Source organism: Oncorhynchus mykiss, chromosome 20 (assembly GCF_057628025.1).
Source record: "Oncorhynchus mykiss isolate SJ-2025 chromosome 20, ASM5762802v1, whole genome shotgun sequence".
NCBI lineage: Eukaryota > Metazoa > Chordata > Actinopteri > Salmoniformes > Salmonidae > Oncorhynchus > Oncorhynchus mykiss.
Window position 1 is genome coordinate 5,656,094 of NC_143041.1, and position 19,206 is coordinate 5,675,299.

The window sequence follows — 19,206 nt, forward strand, 5'->3', positions numbered from 1 at the left end:
TTCAAAATGTTGTATCAAGACTGCCTAAATGTGCCAAATGGGTTTATTAATACATTTTCAAGTTCATAATTGTGCACTCTCCTCAAACAACAGCATGGTATTCTTTCACTGTAATAGCTACAGTATATTGGACAATGCAGTTAGATTAGCAAGAATTTAATTTATTATAATTTATTCTGCCAATATCAGATATGTCTATGTCCTGGGATATTTTTTTTGTTACTTACAGCATCATGCTAATCACATTAGCCTATGTTAGCTCAACCATCCAGCGGGGGGGGGGGGGGGGGACATCGATCCTGTAGAGGTTAAAAAGGATTTGCCAGTGGATTCTTGACTTCATTCATAGCTAAGATTTTGAAAGTAAATGTTGACATGATCAGTCCAATCAAAGCTACTGTACATATAAAGTGATGACATAATTTTACCTGTTGCCAATGACCTTGAGCCTTCTTGAAAGGGCACTACCAATGTAATTATATGGCAGGACCCAGGAGGCTAGAATTTTCGATGTCTACCCATACTAAGGACTGGTGACGTAGTTTAACCCAAGAGTGACAGAACACTGAGCCAATCACGGCACAACGCTGCTATTTTCTGCTGGCTTGCCCCACTACCACAGAAAGCACTGAGCTAGGCTGAAACACCTGCATTTTGGAGCTGCCTTACTCACAAAAACAAAAAAGAGACCATGTTTAAAGACCATGCTTTATTAACTCAATTATATATTTCGTTTTTTACATTATTTGCAAACTGATATGTGACTCGTATTAATGCCTAAATAACAAGCCCCCCCCCCAAAAAAACAACATATTTTATTATTATTTATTTAATCTTTTTAGCTTAAACTGTGGGTCTCAAATGAAGGGTTTGCCACTGGTCCTGAAGAAGCCAAAGCGTTTCTATGGGCATAATATACAGACCTAAGCTTGCATTCCCGCCTTTGGGACAACGAGTTCATCTCTTGTTTCAGCCACTTGAGAATTAGAAAAGAAAGTTGGTGTGTGTGCACAGTGCACTGTTTGGATGCTGGCTTCCCCTAAAGTAAATTGATTTTTTGCCAAATGTACTATATAATTACTCCTGTCTAAATAAAATCATTCAAAACACTTTACCAGACGGTGGCTGTATTGTTGTCTCTACCTTCTTGCCTTTGTGCTGTTGTCTGTGCCCCAATAATGTTGTGATGCTGTCATGTTGTAGTCATGTGGTGTTGCTACCATGCTGTGTTGTCATGTGTTGCTGCCATGCTATGTTGTTGTCTTAGGCCTCTCTTTATGTAGTGTTGTGGTGTCTCTCGTCGTGATGTGTGTTTTGTCCTAGATTTTAATTTTTATCCCCGTCCCCGCAGAAGGCTTTTTGCCTTCTGGTAGGCTGTCATTGTAAATGAGAATTTGTTCTTAACTGACTTGCCTAGTTAAGTACAGGTTTTAAAAAAACTTGACCTAGCCACAGAGCATCATTAGCTTCTTTAAAAAAAAAAATCTAATCACAAATGCATGGGCCTATTTGGAAAGCATGACCCAGCTGATTGAGTTGCAGCTGTCAGTAAAAAGCATCTAAAATGTGTGAAGATAATGTTTCTTGAATATAATTTAAAATGTTGAGATAAGAAGAATTGTTAGGCGAAGATATGGATGTCTCTCTCCAGAATGCATGCTCTCAGCTCTCCAGAATGTGCTCTGCTGTCTCCCGCGAATTCTTTGTTTCATTGTATGAATTGTTTGCCCCTTGATTGTTTATTTTTATCAGTTCCCCATTACATGCTGTATGTAACCTGTAGGCCTAGTAAGTGTTCTGTTAATCCCCGTCATTTGATTACAATCATTTCTGTTATTGTATGTATTTAATTTTATGTGTTACACATTCTCATTCTCAGAGTGGAAATGTTGTTTGCAGAGTTCACAACCTGATTTCATAAGCATAATTGAGTAGTTTTGTAAATTTTTCCATTGCCTTAGCTTGCAGTGCTCAATGTGAGCAATGACCATATGTGTGGTTTCTCTGTCCTGATAACGTTGAGGGAGTGCGTGCACCTGAGCATGCCAACCTGCTGAGATAAAATTGATTTTCTGGGGGGGGTTGTATAATTTTATTTACTCAACATGCCTACCACTTTGAAGATGCAAAATATTTTTTTATTGTGAAACAAACTAAAAATATGATTAAAAAAAACTGAACTTGAGAGTGCATAACTACTCGCCTCCCCCCCCAAAGTCAATACTTTTTAGACCCACCTTTTGCAGCACATACAACTGCAAGTCTCTTCGGGGTATGTCTCTATAAGCTTGGAACATCTAGCCACTGGGATTTTTGCCCATTCTTCAACGCAAATCTGATCCAGCTCCTTCAAATTGGATGGGTTCCGCTGGTATACAGAAACCTTTAAGTCATACTCAACTGTTTTCAGTTCAGTTCTTTCCACAGATTCTCGATTGGATTCAGGTCTGGACTTTGACTTGGCCATTCTAACACCTGGATATGTTTATTTTTGAACCATTCCATTGTAGATTTTGCTTTATGTTTTGGATCATTGTCTTGTTGGAAGACAAATCTCCATCCCAGTCTCAGGTCTTTTGCAGACTCCATCAGGTTTTCTTCCAGAATGGTCCTGTATTTGGCTCCATCCATCTTCCCATCAATTTTAACCATCTTCCCTGTCCCTGCTGAAGAAAAGCAGGCCCAAACCATGATGCTGCCACCACCATGTTTGACAGTGGGGATGGTGTGTTCAGGGTGATGAGCTGCGTTGCTTTTACGCCAAACATAATGTTTTGCGGCCAGGTCTTGGTAGATTTGCAGTGGTCTGATACTCCTTCCATTTCAATATTATCGCTTGCACAGTGCTCCTTGGGATGTTTAAAGCTTGGGAAATCTTTTTGTATCCAAATCCGGCTTTAAACTTCTTCACAACAGTATCTCGGACCTGCCTGGTGTGTTCCTTGTTCTTCATGATGCTCTCTGCGCTTTTAACGGACCTCTGAGACTATCACAGTGCAGGTGCATTTATACGGAGACTTGATTACACACAGGTGGATTGTATTTATCATCATTAGTCATTTAGGTCAACATTGGATCTTTCAGAGATCCTCACTGAACTTCTGGAGAGAGTTTGCTGCACTGAAAGTAAAGGGGCTGAATACTTTTGCACGCCCAATTTTTCAGTTTTTGATTTGTTAAAAAAGTTTGAAATATCCAATAAATGTCGTTCCACTTCATGATTGTGTCCCACTTGTTGTTGATTCTTCACCAAAAAATACAGTTTTATATCTTTATGTTTGAAGCCTGAAATGTGGCAAAAGGTCGCAAAGTTCAAGGGGGCCGAATACTTTCGCAAGGCACTGTATGTGGGGGGAGATTCTCCATATAGTCAATAAAAGGTTGCCAAATTCTGTAAAATGTCTTTAACTTATTCCTCAAGCAGTAAGTGATTTTCTCCCAAGGGATACAACTACTAACTTCCGATAGCCACATTGCAACTGGCAGGGAGGAATCCAATTTCCATTTCAAGGCAATACATTTCCTGGCAATCGCTAGCAAAATTTCTGTTAGCTTTATAGTATTGCTTTGCCTAAGATTGGTGTTAGTAAAGTTGCCCAGTAGACAGACCTCCGGGTCTAAAGGGAATGCAACCCCGTGAATTGAGGATATGGTATCGCATACCTACTGCCAGAAACCGTGTAGTTTTGAACACTGCCAAGTGGAATGGAGGAATGTTCCTTCATCTGAACCACATCTAAAACATAGGGAGGAGATATCTGGGTTGAACTTGTGCAGTCTAGATGGGGTGATATAGAGCTGATGGAGGAAATTAAACTGGATCAGTCTGTATCTGGAGTTCAATGTGGATGTAACACCATCCCTGCATAGGTCACTCCATAGACCCTCATCAAGATCAATACCCAGATCTTTTTCCCATCTAAGTCGGGGTTTATCTAGCTCAGGCAGTGTTGGTCCTGACATAAGAGCATCGTAAACACGGGAAATGTTCTTGAACAGTGGTTGGTCTGCGTGGCAGAGTTGTTCAATAGGTGACATCTTAGGTAGGTTCCATTGTCCCTTGAGAGTCACCCTAATAAAGTTTTGTAGTTGTAGGTAGCTAAAGAAGTCCCTGTTAGGCAAGTGGGATTTCTGTTTCAGCTGATCAAAAGACATAAGAACTCCCTCCTCGTAACAATGTTCCAGAAGAGTGATCCCCTTATCAGACCATGGTCTAAAGTTACTATTCTGGAAAAACATAGGAATCAATCTATTGTTCCATAAAGGGGTTTTAGGGGAAAGGAATCCCTCTCGTCTGAACAGCTCATGCAGTTTGCACCATGCCAGGACAGAATGTATGATTAAAGGGTTGTCTGTGATGGGTTCTATAGATTTTCTGTCCCATTTGTAAAATAATTCTGCCCCAGTGTCATCATTTACCTCAAGCTTTTCAATGTTCAACCATGAGGGAGAGGGACCATTGTCAAACCTCTGAGCCAGAAACCTAGACTGTGCAGCCCAGTAGTACATTCTAAAATTGGGGAGGTTTAAGCCCCCTTGACTGTAATCAAGGGTCAGTTTATCCAGGCCAACCCTAGGGGTTTTGCCGTGCCAGATAAACCGTCTGGTCAGCTTGTCGATCGAGGAAAAGAATGCTGCGGGAACAGGGATAGGGAGAGATTGAAACAGATATAGAAATCTGGGCAGGACATTCCTTTTAATTACATTGATTCTACCCAGTAGAGTGAGAGGTAAGTCCATCCATTTACAAAGGTCACCCTCCACCTTTTGCAACAAACTGGCCAGATTGAGTTTATAGAGGTTGTTCAGATTACCATCCACCATTATGCCAAAATATGTGAAGCCCATAGGCGACCATCTAAAAGGAAACTTGTGCTTGATGGTATGATGGTCAAAGACATACAACGGTAAGATTTCGCTTTTATCAAAATTGACCTTATATCCAGAGAAAGAACTAGAACACTGTAGTAGGATCTACAAGTGAGAGAGGGAATGTTCTGGGTTTGTTAGAAATAAGATAAGGTCATCTGCAAAGAGTGATAAATTATGGGTATCGGGGCCCACCTCAAAGCCATGTATGTCAGGGCACGTTCTAATAGCCTCAGCCAATGGTTCGATGGTGAGGGCAAAGAGGTGGGGGCTAATTGGGCAACCTTGTCTGTTCCCCCTATAAAGAGGGAAAGAGGAGGAAGTAATCCCATTGGTAGCAATCCTAGCTTTAGGAGATTTGTTGTGATTTTATCAAATTTACAAACACGGTACCTAAACTGAACTTTTCCAAGACGCGAAAGAGGTATGGCCATTCAACCCTATCAAAGGCCTTTTCAGCATCGAGGGAGACTGCGACACTAGGTATTTTGTTAGCAAGGTGAATTATATCAAAGAACCTTCTGAGATTATTGGAGGACAATCTATTAATTATGAAGCCAGTCTGCTATGGGTTGACCAACAGGGGGAAACATGACTCCAGTCTCTTAGATAGCATCTTGGTGACCAGTTTACAATCTGTGTTAAGGAGAGAGATTGGTCTATAGGAGGTGCACTTTAGCGGGTTTTTCCCTTTCTTGTGGATTACAGTAATCACTGCTTGAGAGAAAGACTCTGGAAAGCAGTTGTCTTCCCTGGCTTTTTTAAGTACCTCCATAAGGTAGGGGACCAACAGCTCCCTAAATTCTTATAGAACTCTGGAGGGAAGCCATCCTCCGCAGGAGATTTATTAGAAGGTAAGGATTTAATGGCCTCCAACAATTCAGGAACTGAGAAGTGTTCACTCAGGCGCTCACTGTCTTCCCCTGACAGGCATGGGAGGTTGAGAGAGGAGAGAAAGGAGTCGATCTCTGATAGATCATCGCTTCATTGGGAAGTGTAGAGGTCTTCATAGTATTTCTTAAAAGTATTATTCATTTCAGTATGGTCGAAAGATGTCTCATTAGTAAGAGTTTATATAGCATTAATATATATTTCATTTTTTATTATATTTAATTTTTTATTTACCAAAAGCCTGTATAGAACTTTAGTCGGGCCTCTTTCGTAGGTTCTCTCTAGCTCGGAGATTTCAGATTCAAGTCCACTCAGTTCCGCACCGTGTTTTCTCTTCAGCCCTTTAGAATAGGAAATGATCTGTCCCCTCAGATAGGCCTTCAATGTGTCCCAAAGAATGAAACTGTCAGGAGCGGAGGGTTTGTTTGTCAAAGTAAAAATATTGATCTGCTCTTTGATGAATGCACAAAATTCAGGTTGCTTTAGGAGTGTAGAATTTAGTCTCCATCTACATGCTCCATTTACCTTGGTAGGAATGGAGATTGATAATACCAGAGGAGAATGGTCACTAAGAAATCTGGGGAGATACTCGACATCTAACACTCTATGAAACAGTTGGGTCGAAAGTAAAAAGTTATCTATGCGTGTGTGTGTTGTGTGGGTGTGAATAAAAAGAGTAGTCCCTATCCTGTGGGTGCAACTGTCTCCGGATGTCTAGTAAATTGAGATCTTTCATGAATGACATGGTGAGTTTGCCGGCTTTGGTAAGAAGTGAGGGTTTATCAGAGGACCTATCAAGAACTCTATCTAAACAAAAATGTAAATCTCCTCAAACCTGTAGCCATCCTGGTGGTGCTTGAGCGACCTGAAGGGAGACATTCTAAATAAACTTATGGTCATCGAAGTTAGGAGCATAAATTTTGAAATAGGTCCAAGACTCTGATAACATATGCCCCTGCACCAAAACAAACCTGCCAGGGGGATCAGAGATGGTGTTGTTGATGCAGAAGGGGATGTGTCTACTTATCAAAATTGCAGTTCCTCTTGCTTTGGAGTTAAAAGAGGACGCAAAAACTTGTCCTACCCATTCCCTCTTCAATTTCTTGTATTCACTGGATGTAAGATGTGTTTCTTGTAAAAACACAATGTCAGCCTTTAATTTCTTAAGGTATGTATAGACTCTTTTCCTTTTAATCGGGCTGTTAAGGCCTTTTACGTTGAATGTGACCTATTTTAGTGGAGTAAGCATAGGTTGGGTTTCAAATATGTAACTGAATGAAAATCTATCATATGTAGATAATTAGGAAATGTTTCAACTTCGGTTTGAACACAGAAGTGACCTGTGTGTCTCTTTAGGAGGGAAACAATAAACATAGAAAAAAGGAAGAAAAAAATAATAAAAATCCCACCTACCCCGATTGTCAGACTAAAACAACAATCCCAACAATCAAACATGAATACACTTGTAGAGATACGTTGCTGCTCCCTTTCCATCTTGCTCTTACTAGCTAAACCTTGGTGTAAACTAAAACCTGCGAGCTCTCGAAGTTGAAAACAAACGTTGTGAATAGATATTTATGGCTGAATATTTACTGCCCACTGTAAGGGCTGCTTGAGTCTCTTTTCGAAAGATTAACATAAATGAGGGGGAAAGCAGTGGGCCTAAGCCCACTTACTTGCTTCGCCCAGTGGATATGGACTAAACCAAAATATACTCTCCTGTAAATGTAATAGAACTCACCCCGGAAAGATACAGTTAGTTGAAAATGTACAAATCAATTATAGTGACCAGAAGATATCAGCAGCTCAGTCCGGATGAGAGAAAACAAACAAACTGCATTTTATCCCCCAGAGAGACCGTCCTGGCTCACACGTTGTTCAGTTCTTTGAGAAAAGTGTGCACTTTTCCCGGTGTGTTGAAGAGATGGCTTCGGCCTTTGTATTGAACTTTAATCCGCGCAGGGTGGATGAGGTAGCCGGTGATGTTCTTCTCCTTCAGTGCTTTGGCGGCAGGTCTGAACTGCTTGCAACGTCTGGCGAGATCCACGCTCATAAAAGGCTGACCCTCTTTCCATCGATGGTGATGTCCCCTTTGGCTCTTGCGAGTTGCAGTATCTTCTCTCGGTCTTGGAAACGGAGGAACCTGATCAGGACGGCCCGTGGGGGCTCATCTGGCCGGGGTTTCGGCGCTGATGTTCTGTGGGCGCGTTCGATTTCCAGCGGCTTGGTGAAGTTGATTATGCCTAGGACCTCCGGGATCCATTGAGTGAAGAAACGGACCGGGTCACGGCCCTCGCTGTCCTCTTTCAATCCCACCAAACGGATATTACTATGTCTACTCTGGTTCTCCATCTGATCTACCTTGTTTTTGAGGTAGGCATTGTCCTTTTGCAGTTGTATCAAGACCTGGTCATGTCGAGTGATGGTATCTTCGACTGTGGTAATGCGCAACTCTGCCTCAGTCGTTCTCAAAAGGAGATAATTCATGGAGGATTTCAGGTCGTCAAAGGAAGAATGGAGTTCAGGCGATTTCTTATCAATTTTCATAGAAATACCTTTGTTACCATCCTGAATTTCCCGGAGGAGAGTAGCCAACATGTCGGCAGGCTCGCAAGGGGCTGCTGAGAGCAACAGTCTGGAACTGTCGTCTGAGTTATGAGGGCTAATGCTAATCTTTCTAGCTTTAGCGTTATCGTTATCTTGGGAATCAACAATGTTTTGGTCGTCCTTCTTGCCTCTCGGTCGGAGGTCCATGGCTCTTTGGGAAGGTAAGTACTTGACAATTTATCAGCTGATGTTAGAATATTGTTTCAACGTTGTTATTTAGGTAATAATAGAATAACTTTGAAGAGCTCGGTTTGTCAACGTCTGCTCAGCTCCGCGGCATCACGTGCTCCCCCACTTCTTCAATTCTGACCCGTTTCCCAGTCCCTGCCGGTGTAAAACATCCCAACAGCAGGATGCTGCGACCACCATGCTTCACTGTGGGAATTGTGTTCTTGGGGTGATGAGGTGTTGGATTTGTGCCAGACATCGTACCTTCTTTCATATGTTTGTGTAGTCTCCCACATGATTTTTGACAAACATCAAACGTGTTTGCTTATTTTTTTCATTAAGCAATGGCTTTTTTTCTGGCCACTCTTCCATAAAGCCCACCTGTGTGGAGTGTATGGCTTAAAGTGTTCCTATAGACAGATACTCCAATCTCCACTATGGAGCTTTGCAGCTCCTTCATGGTTATCTTTGGTCTCTTTGTTGCCTCTCTGATTAATGCCCTCCTTGCCTGGTCTGTGAGTTTTGGTGGACAGCCCTCTCTTGGCAGGTTTGTTGGGGTGCCTTATTCTTTCCATTTTATTATAATGGATTTAATGTTGCTCCGTGGGATGTTCGACGTTTAAAAATATATATATATATATAACCCAAACCTGATATTTACTTCTCCACAACTTTGTCCCTGACCTGTTTGGAGAGCTACTTGGTCTTCATGGTGCCGCTTGCTTGGTGGTGTTGCAGACTCTGGGGCCATTCAGAACAGGTGTGTATACACTGGGATCATGTGACCGATCATGTGACACTTAGTTTGCACACAAATGGACTTTATTTGACTAATTATGTGACTTCTGAAGGTAATTAGTTGCACCAGATCTTTTTTAGGGGCTTTATAGCAAAGGGGGTGAATACATATGCACGTACCACTTTTCCATTTGTAATTGTTATTTTATTTTTTGAAACAAGTACTTTTTTTCATTTCACTTCACCAATTTGGACTATTTTGTGTATGTCCATTACATGAAATCCAAATAAAAATCAGATGATTAAAACTCTATTGGTTCACAGTGCCCACAAAGAACTGAATCTGTGCATCCATCAAGAAGCAGCCACGAATGCATTCTCTGACTCCGAGAACAAGAGTGGTGATAGTTCCAGGTATGCCCAGGTTTATTGAGATGGACACCTGTGAATGAGAGGTAACAAGAGAATATGTCATATATACAGTAGAAGTCAGAAGTTTATATATACTTATGTTGGATTCATTAAAACTCGTTTTTCAATCACTCCACAAATCTTTTGATAAAACAAACTAGAGTTTTGGCATGTCGGTTAGGACATCTGCTTTGTGCATGACACAAGTAATTTTTCCAACAATTGTTCACAGACAGGTTATTTCACTTATAATTCACTGTATCAAAATTCCAGTGGGTCAGAAGTTTACATACACTAAGTTGACTGTGCCTCTAAACATCTTGGAAAATACCAGAAAATGTCATGGCTCTGTGTCACGCCCTGGTCTTAGTATTTTGTGTTTTCTTTATTATTTTGGTCAGGCCAGGGTGTGAAATGGTTTTTTTTATGTGGTGTGTTTTGTCTTGGGGTTTTGTTAGGTATTGGGTTTGTGGCTTAGTGGGGGGGTATCTAGCATAGTCTATGGCTGTCTGGAGTAGTTCTCAATCAGAGGCAGGTGTTTATCGTTGTCTCTGATTGGGAACCATATTTAGGCAGCCATATTCTTTGAGTGTTTCGTGGGAGATTGTTCCTGTGTTTGTTGTCACCAGATAGGCTGTTGAGGTTTTCTCACGTTCATTGTTTCATTACTTTATTCATGTATAGTTTTCTTTATTAAAGAACCATGAATAACCACCAAGCTGCGTTTTGGTCCGCCTCTCCTTCACCTAAAGAAAACCGTTACACTCTGGAAGCTTCTGAAAGGCTAATTGACATATTTTGAGTCAATTGGAGGTGTACCTTTGGATGTATTTCAAGGCCTACCTCCAAACTGGTGCACTTCACAAAATAGATGGTGTCATGAGGGAGAAAAATTATTTTGATATATTGAAGCAACATCTCAGGACATCAGTCAGGAAGTTAAAGCTTGGTGTCAAATGGGTGACCCCAACCATACTTGTAAGGAAAATTGTGGCAAAATGACTTAAGGACAACAAAGTCAAGATATTGGAGTGGCCATCAAAGCCCTGACCTCAATCCCATAGAAAATGTGTATGCAGAACTGAAAAAGCATGTGCGAGCAAGGTGGCCTACAATCCTGAATCAGTTACACCAGCTCTGTCAGGAGGAATGGGTCAAAATTCACCTAACTTATTGTGGGAAGCTTGTGGAAGGCTACCCGAAACATTTGACCCAAGTTCAACCATTTAAGGACAATGCTACCAAATACTAATTGAGTGAATGTAAACTTCTGACCCATTGGGAATGTCATGATAGAAATAAAAACTGAAAAAAATCATTCTCTCTCCTATTATTCTGACATTTCACATTCAGGGATTTTTTGCTAGGATTAAATGTCTGAAATTGTGTAAAAAACTTAGTTTAAATGTATTTGCCTAAACAAAAAAACACTGTACTATTTCCCAGGAACCACATTCTAAAAGCCTTGAAAAATGGTACTTCTCATATAAAGGTGTATGCATGTACGCAGTAAAAAGGGAAATTAGAAACAGAGAAAGGTAAATTGATTCCAACATTCTATTATCAACATACCTGGGCGCATGAGGTTTCATTTAGGAAGAAAGCTGCATCTCCCAGGAAAACAAGAGAACTTGGTGTTGTGGTACCTGGCAGAACAGCTAGCGTTGGTAAATAGAGGGTCTTCTGTGGCAGTCCAGATCCAAAATAACTTTATTTAATTAAACACTTCTCCATAGCTCTCTCGGCCGCATGCCCCCACATCCACCATTGTGAACCTGTAACTGGCATGATCTCTGTCTCCATATCTCGCTTATTATAAGTGTTGCTAGGTCCATCAAATATTGTAGATCCCAGGCAAATTCGCACAAATAACATTTTCTCGCCAGTCATCTGTCTCTCACATTATTTTATTTTCCCTCTCGTGTCTTCCTTGTTTGTGTGTGTCTGTTTGTGTGTGCCCTCTACTGTCCCGGGGTAATTCTGCCGCTTAAATTTTTCAAGAGAATGTCTTTATAGGGAGCATGCGAGCACACTCGTTTGGATCGGGTAGCCGACAGCCGAAATGAATAAATTAATTAATTTAGTTTCTGTTTTGTTTCCAGGTCGAGACATGGCCAGCATGACCTTACCTGGCTACCCCCTTATGCACAAGTAAAAAATAAAAATAATAATATGATAACATTTTACAAGAGTATATTCATACAGTTCTTACACATGATTAATTGACTTAAAATCAAAACAATTTCGAAAAACGGTCCAGAAAGCACTTTTTTACGAGGGTGATACGTTTTTTTTTTTTTAAGATCACATTTTCGACTTTTGACTTCCTATGAAATCATATTCCAAATGGAGAAAACATATGCCTTATGCACAAGTAAAAAAAAAAAATGATAATAAAATATGACTAAAGTATGTTGATACAGTTCTTATACATGTGTAATTGACACAAAAATCGCTTTTTGCTTTTGGATGTTGACTTGGGTTGCATTTCCAATATGAAAAACCAAGGTGGAGCGCACTCCGCACTGTTGGATTTTTGAAGTGTTACAACTGGCATTTGCCATCAACTTTGCACGAATCAACGCCACATTGGGTGGTATTGGACACCGTGTACATGGTTTGTCCAATGTTTTGCCATTCATTTTTGTCCATTTCAGGGGGGTATTCCCTTACAGTTGTTTAGTGCCTCTCAGGAGTCATGCTGCTTAGCAGTAATAATAAGATGATGAAATAACAACTTCACACAGTGAAATAACAATTTATAATAAACACTCTCAAATGCAAACCTTCTGGAGCTGAGCAAAGATCAAGGAAAATAAGAAAACAGCTCTAGTTAATAACAAATGAATGAGGGGAACATTTCATGTTATCGCATTATAATGAGTTACTGCATTATAATGAATGAGTTACTGCATTATCTTTCAGTTGTAAAATTATCACTTTCTGCAGGCTTTGCCTGGTGGCCCATTCACTCCTAACAAGCCTGTTTTCTTCTGCGAATGTTGTCGTGGCCGAGCGGTTAAGGCGATGGACTAGAAATCCATTAGGATCTTCCAGTGCAGGTTTGAATCCTGCTGACAACAGAAATGAATTTTTTTGACCCCTCTGGAGGTGGAAGTTTAGTTGTGTTTCTTATACCAATCACATCCTCTCAGATCTCCACAAGTACATAGAGATTAGTTGTCCATTTGGGATAGGACTGCAAGCCATCTATCCCACCTCACACCTTTACACACCTGTTTATCCACCATTCTAGCTCTATAGGCCACAGTAGCATAGGTTACAGGTTTGTAGTCAAGCCACAGATTTCAGGTGAGATCCCATGATACACTCAACAATACAACAACACGATTCTCATGAATAACCATTAAGCCATTTGCTAAGATTTCCCCCATTTTGACATGTGGAAACCTGTTGTCACTCTTACCCTGACGGATAGCTCCAGACACTTTTTTGGTCCTATCCGAGGCATTTTTAAATTCATGTCAAAATGGCCATATTCTGAAGACACTCTTAAAGTCTGCAGGGTAATCGAACTGGCCACATCTAAAGTCAAGCCACAGGTCATAGGTAAGAAACCTTGTCAAGCCCTAAAAGAAAAAGAAAAAACACGATTGCAATTAAAATAACCATTAAGTCATTCAGGTCGCAGAATCCCCTATAGGCATGGTTTGAAACCCACTTCTGACAATTCGTCACGGTTAGGATTGCACAGATCGGGAGGACCTCAGGAATGTTCCTGAGGTCGAATTGTGCTTCTAACCCTAACTGTTCTCCCATTGTCACCCAACAGCACCTGCAATTTAGGGCCAGGCTTCATTATGGGCGTACTTTTGTCACGCTGTGCTCAGACCGAGCAAGCTACGGTCAAGCGGGGCGTTCAAGGAAACTGCCAACAGCTTTGTTGGTGGGCCTCAATGGTGTGTGCTACGCTGCTTCTCTGAAAGTAAGTAATGTCTTCCTTTTTCATCTGACATTGTGACATCAGTGTTACATGAAAGATGCTTGTCATTGTTACATGACAGTTGGTTGTTGTAAGACAAGGCTGCATGAAGTGTGAACTGGAGCTTTCTTGGATCCACAAAAATAAAGTGTTTTTGGAGAATGCGGGCATCGATCCCACTACCTCTCGCATGCCAAGCAAGGACTCTACCATTTGAGCTAATTCCCCAGCCGATAGAATTTGCCACAAGGAGCAACCAAGAGTGTTCAGTCTTGTTGGGACCCCGGTCAAGTCGCTTGACAGCCCACCCAGGCCGGCTCCCCCTCCTACCAAGCCCAGGAGCAAACTGCCTCGGCCTATAAGGTTCCTTAGCCTGCCAAAGGCTGCCACCGGCTCAGGTCAGTCCCTCTCATGTACTCACACTAATGTAAATTAGACAGGGAGGTGAAGCTAGGTAGAGTGATAGAAAAACAGTAGGAAGGGAAGGGACACAAATGGCTTTAGCCCAGGGCTAATACATTTTTCCACACTTGATTTGCCTGTTTCACAGTGAGATAACCTTTACTCAAGGCTAATTGGACCCTGTTTCTGAGCAGGGAGAGCACCAAAAATATATGTGCTAAATTTAAAATGATATCATAATGAACTAGTGTTAAAAGCTACAAACAGATATGGAAATGAGTAAATACATAAATAAATACAATCAGTTCATAGAGAGATAGATGTCTGCTGTCAACCCATAGACAAGATGGCAGCCAGTGAGCCAAAGGGCCAAATTAAGAACCAGGCCAGATTGCAGCCCCTGTCCAACCCAGAGCAGGCCCTGACTAAGACCTTCAAGCTGCTCCACTCTGCCTCTGATGACTGGTGAGCATTCACTGTAGACAAGACCAATGGAGCTAGGCTAAAGGAAGCACAGTGTAGTGTCCTTGGAAATGTAGATTTGAGCTACAGAGCCTAGAAACTTCTGAAATTAAGAGACCAGAGTCCTAATTGATGAACATCATTATAATGTTTTTGGAAAATGTTGTGTAAAATGCTTACATTTCTTTCACTGAATTGCAGGGAGAAGAAGATCGAGGGCTTGACCTCTCTCCGTGTGATGGCTCAGAACCACATGGACATACTGATGCCTAAACTCCATGATATCTGCCTTGCCATTATAAATGAGGTAGCTGTATTCATTCACTGCCCTATTCATTCATCTGCACAAATCTGCTACATTTGGAGAACAAGTCAAATTATTGTGTCATGTTTCTGATGTTCGTGGGTTGTACTGCTCAACATTAATAGCTGGTCCTCTGCATGTTATTATGATTCAGGTGAAGAACCTGCGCTCTGTAGTGTCCTGTGCCGCCATGGCCACACTGGGTGACATGTACGTACACCTCCAGAGGGCCATGGACAGTGAGGTGGAGGGGACGGCACGCGTGCTGCTCCACAAAGCCAGGAAGGCCAACACCTTCATCCCGCAGGGCGCCAACTTTGCCCTGGGTCACATGGTGCAGAGCTGCACCCCTACCCGTGTCATGAATGCCCTGCTGGTCGGTGGGCTGAGGTAAAGAGGGAGAGGGGTCCATTAACACTCACTAAGCGGTAGATCCGGACTTCCACAAATTATCCCATTATCCAAGCCTCAAAATTGAGAAGATTGAAATACTGCTAGTTTTTATTTAACTGCCTTTTTCATCAGCATGCTAGGTTATTCCACAACAGTTCCGGCAGCAACTCACCCCAACGCTAGACGTCACATTTGAATGGAATCACATGTTTTTGTTATGTCTTATACTTCCTTGTGTTGTGTACTTCTTATTTAACCATTGCGTTACTTAGATTATTTTTAGCCATTGGTGGAGAGGTACTGTCTACTGATGTGTGCTAGCCTTTGTGGAGTAACAAGTCATTTAGGGGCGGCAGGGTAGCCTAGTGGTTAGAGCGTTGGACTAGTAACCGGAAGGTTGCAAGTTCAAATCCCTGAGCTGACAAGGTCGTTCTGCCCCTGAACAGGCAGTTAACCCGCTGTTCCTAGGCCGTCATTGAAATAAGAATTTGTTCTTAACTGACTTGCCTAGTTAAATAAAGGTCAAATAAATAAAATAAAAATGTATAAAGTATATAGTGAATATATAGTGAACACTTTAGATTAGGGGCTATTAGTGAGGCACTGAGGTATTAGTAAGTGCATGTACTCACATTCATAAATGCACTCATTAATAAATACACCATTTGTGACATTTATAAATATATGGTGAGTCAAACCATTAATCAACCATTAACCATCAACCACCTGCCTTGACAATAACTCCTTTATAACTGGTTTATAGTACATTATTAATAATTTACAAATTGTGAACAAACATTTATCTGATAAATCATGAACAAATCATTTAAAATAGCGTTTATAAATGTGTAAATAACTATTTATAGATTTCTTATTGACATTTACAAATGTAGGAATAATGATTCATAAATGGTAAGTAAACTCTTTACAAACAGTTTATAAATGGCATATTAAGGGACCTTAATATAAAGTCTTAGCGAACATTTTGATCCATCGATGAGACTTCATCAATAAAATCCATTATCATTCATCTCCTAACTCATGTATCTCTATGACATGTAACTGATGTGCTCTGTTTTTCCTTCCTCAGCCACCTGTGGTGAGGAGCTGTACTGCTCAGCACCTGGAGAGACCACCTGGAGAGACTGGCTGAGGTCATGGGGACGGCTCGTCTCCTCTCGGGGAAGAAAGACCTCACTGACCGTTTCTTGATTGCCGTCAGTAAACTGGCTGTGGACCCTTCACAGGAAGTCAGGTGGGAAGTTCCTCCTGTAAAGTAGCTTGCTTCAACATAACAGTTAAGGCTGGGATTAAATCCATGGCTCGCTATAGCACTAGATCGCCGACAATGCAGCTTTTAAAGGTAATTTAGTCTTGAGTCAACATCTGCAGCGTTTACCACGAATACAAATTGAAATTGACTTTAAAAGCCACATTGTCGTCTGTCTACAGCATCTTTGCTAAAGGGTGTCATGGATTGAATTGCAGATTTTAGGTATTCCAAAACAACCACAGGTTCTCTTGGAGGGAAATAGTAATTGAAAACAAAAATGAAAAATTATAAACACAAATAAGTGCTACGTGGCATAGGACAATCCAAGTCCAGGCACCCATGTGGGTTTGAAAGTTAAAAAGCCAAAAGCTTAGCCGGGATGTTTGGCCGGCAGGGATGTTCTTCTCCCTACGCCAACTAGCAACCTCCTGTGGTAGGCGGGGTGCAATGGACGCTGACACGGTCACCAAGTGTATGGTGTTTCCTCCGACACATTGGTGCTGCTGGCTTCCAGGTTAAGCGGGCATTGTGTCAAGAAGCAGTGCGGCCTGGCTGGGTTGTGTTTCGGAGGACGCACGGCTCTCGACCTTCGCCTCTCCAGAGTCTTTACGGGAGTTGCAGCGATGGGCAAAGATTGCAACTACCTATTGGATATCACGAAATTGGGGTAAAAATTACAAATGTAAATGAGTCCAAATAGTGAGTACCTGATTCAGTTTCCTTCCTTCTGTTTGGTGCCTAATGAAGACAACCCTACTTGATCACAATGGTCGGTCTGAGCCAAGCGCTGTGCAGATTCGCTAAGATTTTCATAATAACGAACGGTTAAAACCCAATTGTTAGATTGTTGAGATGATTTGAAGATCAGGTAATGCGGTACATTGCTAAAACAAACCCTCTTGCAAATTCTACCTTAATGTATGTCTTATTTTTTCTCAGGTTTCTCTTCCTGTCTGGGTTGGCGCCCCCCCTTGGGTTGTGCCGTGGCGGAGATCTTTGTGGGCTATGCTCGGCCTTGTCTCAGGATGGTAAGTTGGTGGTTGAAGATATCCCTCTAGTGGTGTGGGGGCTGTGCTTTGGCAAAGTGGGTAGGGTTATACCCTGCCTGTTTGGCCCTGTCCGGGGGTATCGTTGGATGGGTCCACAGTGTCTCCCGACCTCTACTGAGTCAGCCTCCAGTATTTATGCTGCAGTAGTTTATGTGTCGGGGGGCTATGGTTTGTCTGTTATATCTGGAGTATTTCTCTGGTCTTATCCGGTGTCTTGTGTGAATTTAAGTATGCTCTCTCTAATTCTCTCGTTCTTTCTTTCTTTCTTTATCTCGTGCAACTGAGCGCTCCTTGCTGTCCACAGTCCACCTGGCTGTGCTGCTGCTCCAGTTTCAACTGTTCTGCCTGTGGCTATGGAACACTGACCTGTTCACTGGACGTGCTCCCTGTCCCAGACCTGCTGTTTTCAACTCTCTAGAGACAGCAGCGGTAGAGATACTCAATGATCGGCTATGAAAAGCCAACTGACATTTACTCCTGAGGTGCTGACCTGTTGCACCCTCGACAACCACTGTGATTATTATTATTTGACCCTGCTGGTCATCTATGAACATTTGAACATCTTGGCCATGTTCTGTTATAATCTCCACTCGGCACAGCCAGAAGAGGACTGGCCACCCCTCATAGCCTGGTTCCTCTCTAGGTTTCTTCTTAGGTTCTGGCCTTTCTAGGGAGTTTTTTCTTCCTAGCCACCGTGCTTCTACACCTGCATTGCTTGCTGTCAGGAGGAATGGGCCAAAATTCACCCTACTTATTGCGGGAAGCTTGTGGAAGGCTACCCGAAATGTTTTACCCAAGTAAAACTATTTAAAGGCAATGCTACCAAATACTAATTGAGTGTATGTAAACTTCTGACCCACTGGGAATGTGATGAAAGAAATACAAGCTGAAATAAATCATTCTCTCTACTATTATTCTGACATTTCACATTCTTAAAATAAAGTGGTGATCCTAAATGACCTAAAAACAGGGAATTTTACTAAGATAAAATTTCAGGAATTGTGAAAAGGAATTGTGAGTTTAAATGTATTTGGCTAAGGTGTATGTAAACTTTCGACTTCAACTGCATATCTTTCCCTATAGGCAACAATGGTACGACTTCAGAGTTCCACAAGCAATTTGTTGTTTACGTTACAACGTGGGCATGTCTCATTGCCAACAATAGTGAAGCAGGCATTGTGATGTAGAACAATGGGCTGGGCATAGAACATTCGGAAAGAGAGTTGGTGCCACGGTGCTCAATAGAACTAATAGGAGCTGGCAGGGTAAAAAAATGCTCTAAAATAAGGCCTGTTTTTTTTTACTATTTAAAAACTAAACTGGCAAGAAGCTGGGATATGGTAATATGAAACTGGGCTCCACGGCGGATGCAATGAACTAGTTTTTTTAATCAGAAGAAAGCATTGTTAAAAATGTAATGAGTCCAGCCTAACTGGAGCATCTAGGCTAGTCACTTCTCAGGGAAAGGATGCTCTTCAGTCGGTCTCTTGTCCACCAAGTGATAAGAACACTCATAGGGTCGGTTTGGTGGCTTCTTCAAGTTCAATGCTTTGAGCCAAAGCCGAAGAGACTCCTCATCCATAGGAGGTGGGTGCAAATCAAAAGGTGCACAGCTGCACAACTGCACTCCAATCTCAAAAAGGTTTGGTGGACAAAACAGTCCTGCTCCATGAACAGCTTCCGTTTCTGCCAGTAA

The 19,206-nt window shown here is 41.7% G+C and overlaps 1 protein-coding gene and 1 long non-coding RNA gene across 3 annotated transcripts; both read left to right on the forward strand.

Annotated features, from left to right (window-relative positions):
- The first annotated feature begins 12,720 nt into the window (after window positions 1-12,720).
- Window positions 12,721-15,479, forward strand: LOC149973635 (TOG array regulator of axonemal microtubules protein 1-like). Of its 2 annotated transcripts, none has more exons than XM_090212041.1 (3): window positions 12,721-14,025; window positions 14,693-14,798; window positions 14,950-15,479. In XM_090212041.1, the coding sequence occupies exons 2-3, from the start codon at window positions 14,730-14,732 to the stop codon at window positions 15,187-15,189; spliced, it is 309 nt and encodes a 102-aa protein (XP_090068167.1). In that variant the 5' UTR covers window positions 12,721-14,025; window positions 14,693-14,729; the 3' UTR covers window positions 15,190-15,479. The 2 variants fall into 2 exon arrangements, with proteins under 2 accessions (XP_090068167.1, XP_090068166.1); XM_090212040.1 differs by lacking the exon at window positions 12,721-14,025 and adding an exon at window positions 14,037-14,494.
- A 529-nt stretch (window positions 15,480-16,008) lies between these two features.
- On the forward strand, window positions 16,009-18,424 carry LOC149973636 (uncharacterized). Its single transcript, XR_016489288.1, has 2 exons — window positions 16,009-16,443; window positions 17,401-18,424. It is a non-coding gene; the product is annotated as an uncharacterized LOC149973636 (long non-coding RNA).
- The last annotated feature ends 782 nt before the right edge of the window (window positions 18,425-19,206 follow it).

Excerpts from the sequence above, each read along its gene's own strand:
- LOC149973635 (XM_090212040.1), top strand. The coding sequence starts at position 14,376 with ATGGCAGCCAGTGAGCCAAAGGGCCAAATTAAGAACCAGGCCAGATTG. Across the intron at positions 14,495-14,692 it reads CACTCTGCCTCTGATGACTG|GGAGAAGAAGATCGAGGGCT; the intron begins GTGAGCATTCAC and ends ACTGAATTGCAG. Across the intron at positions 14,799-14,949 it reads GCCTTGCCATTATAAATGAG|GTGAAGAACCTGCGCTCTGT; the intron begins GTAGCTGTATTC and ends ATTATGATTCAG.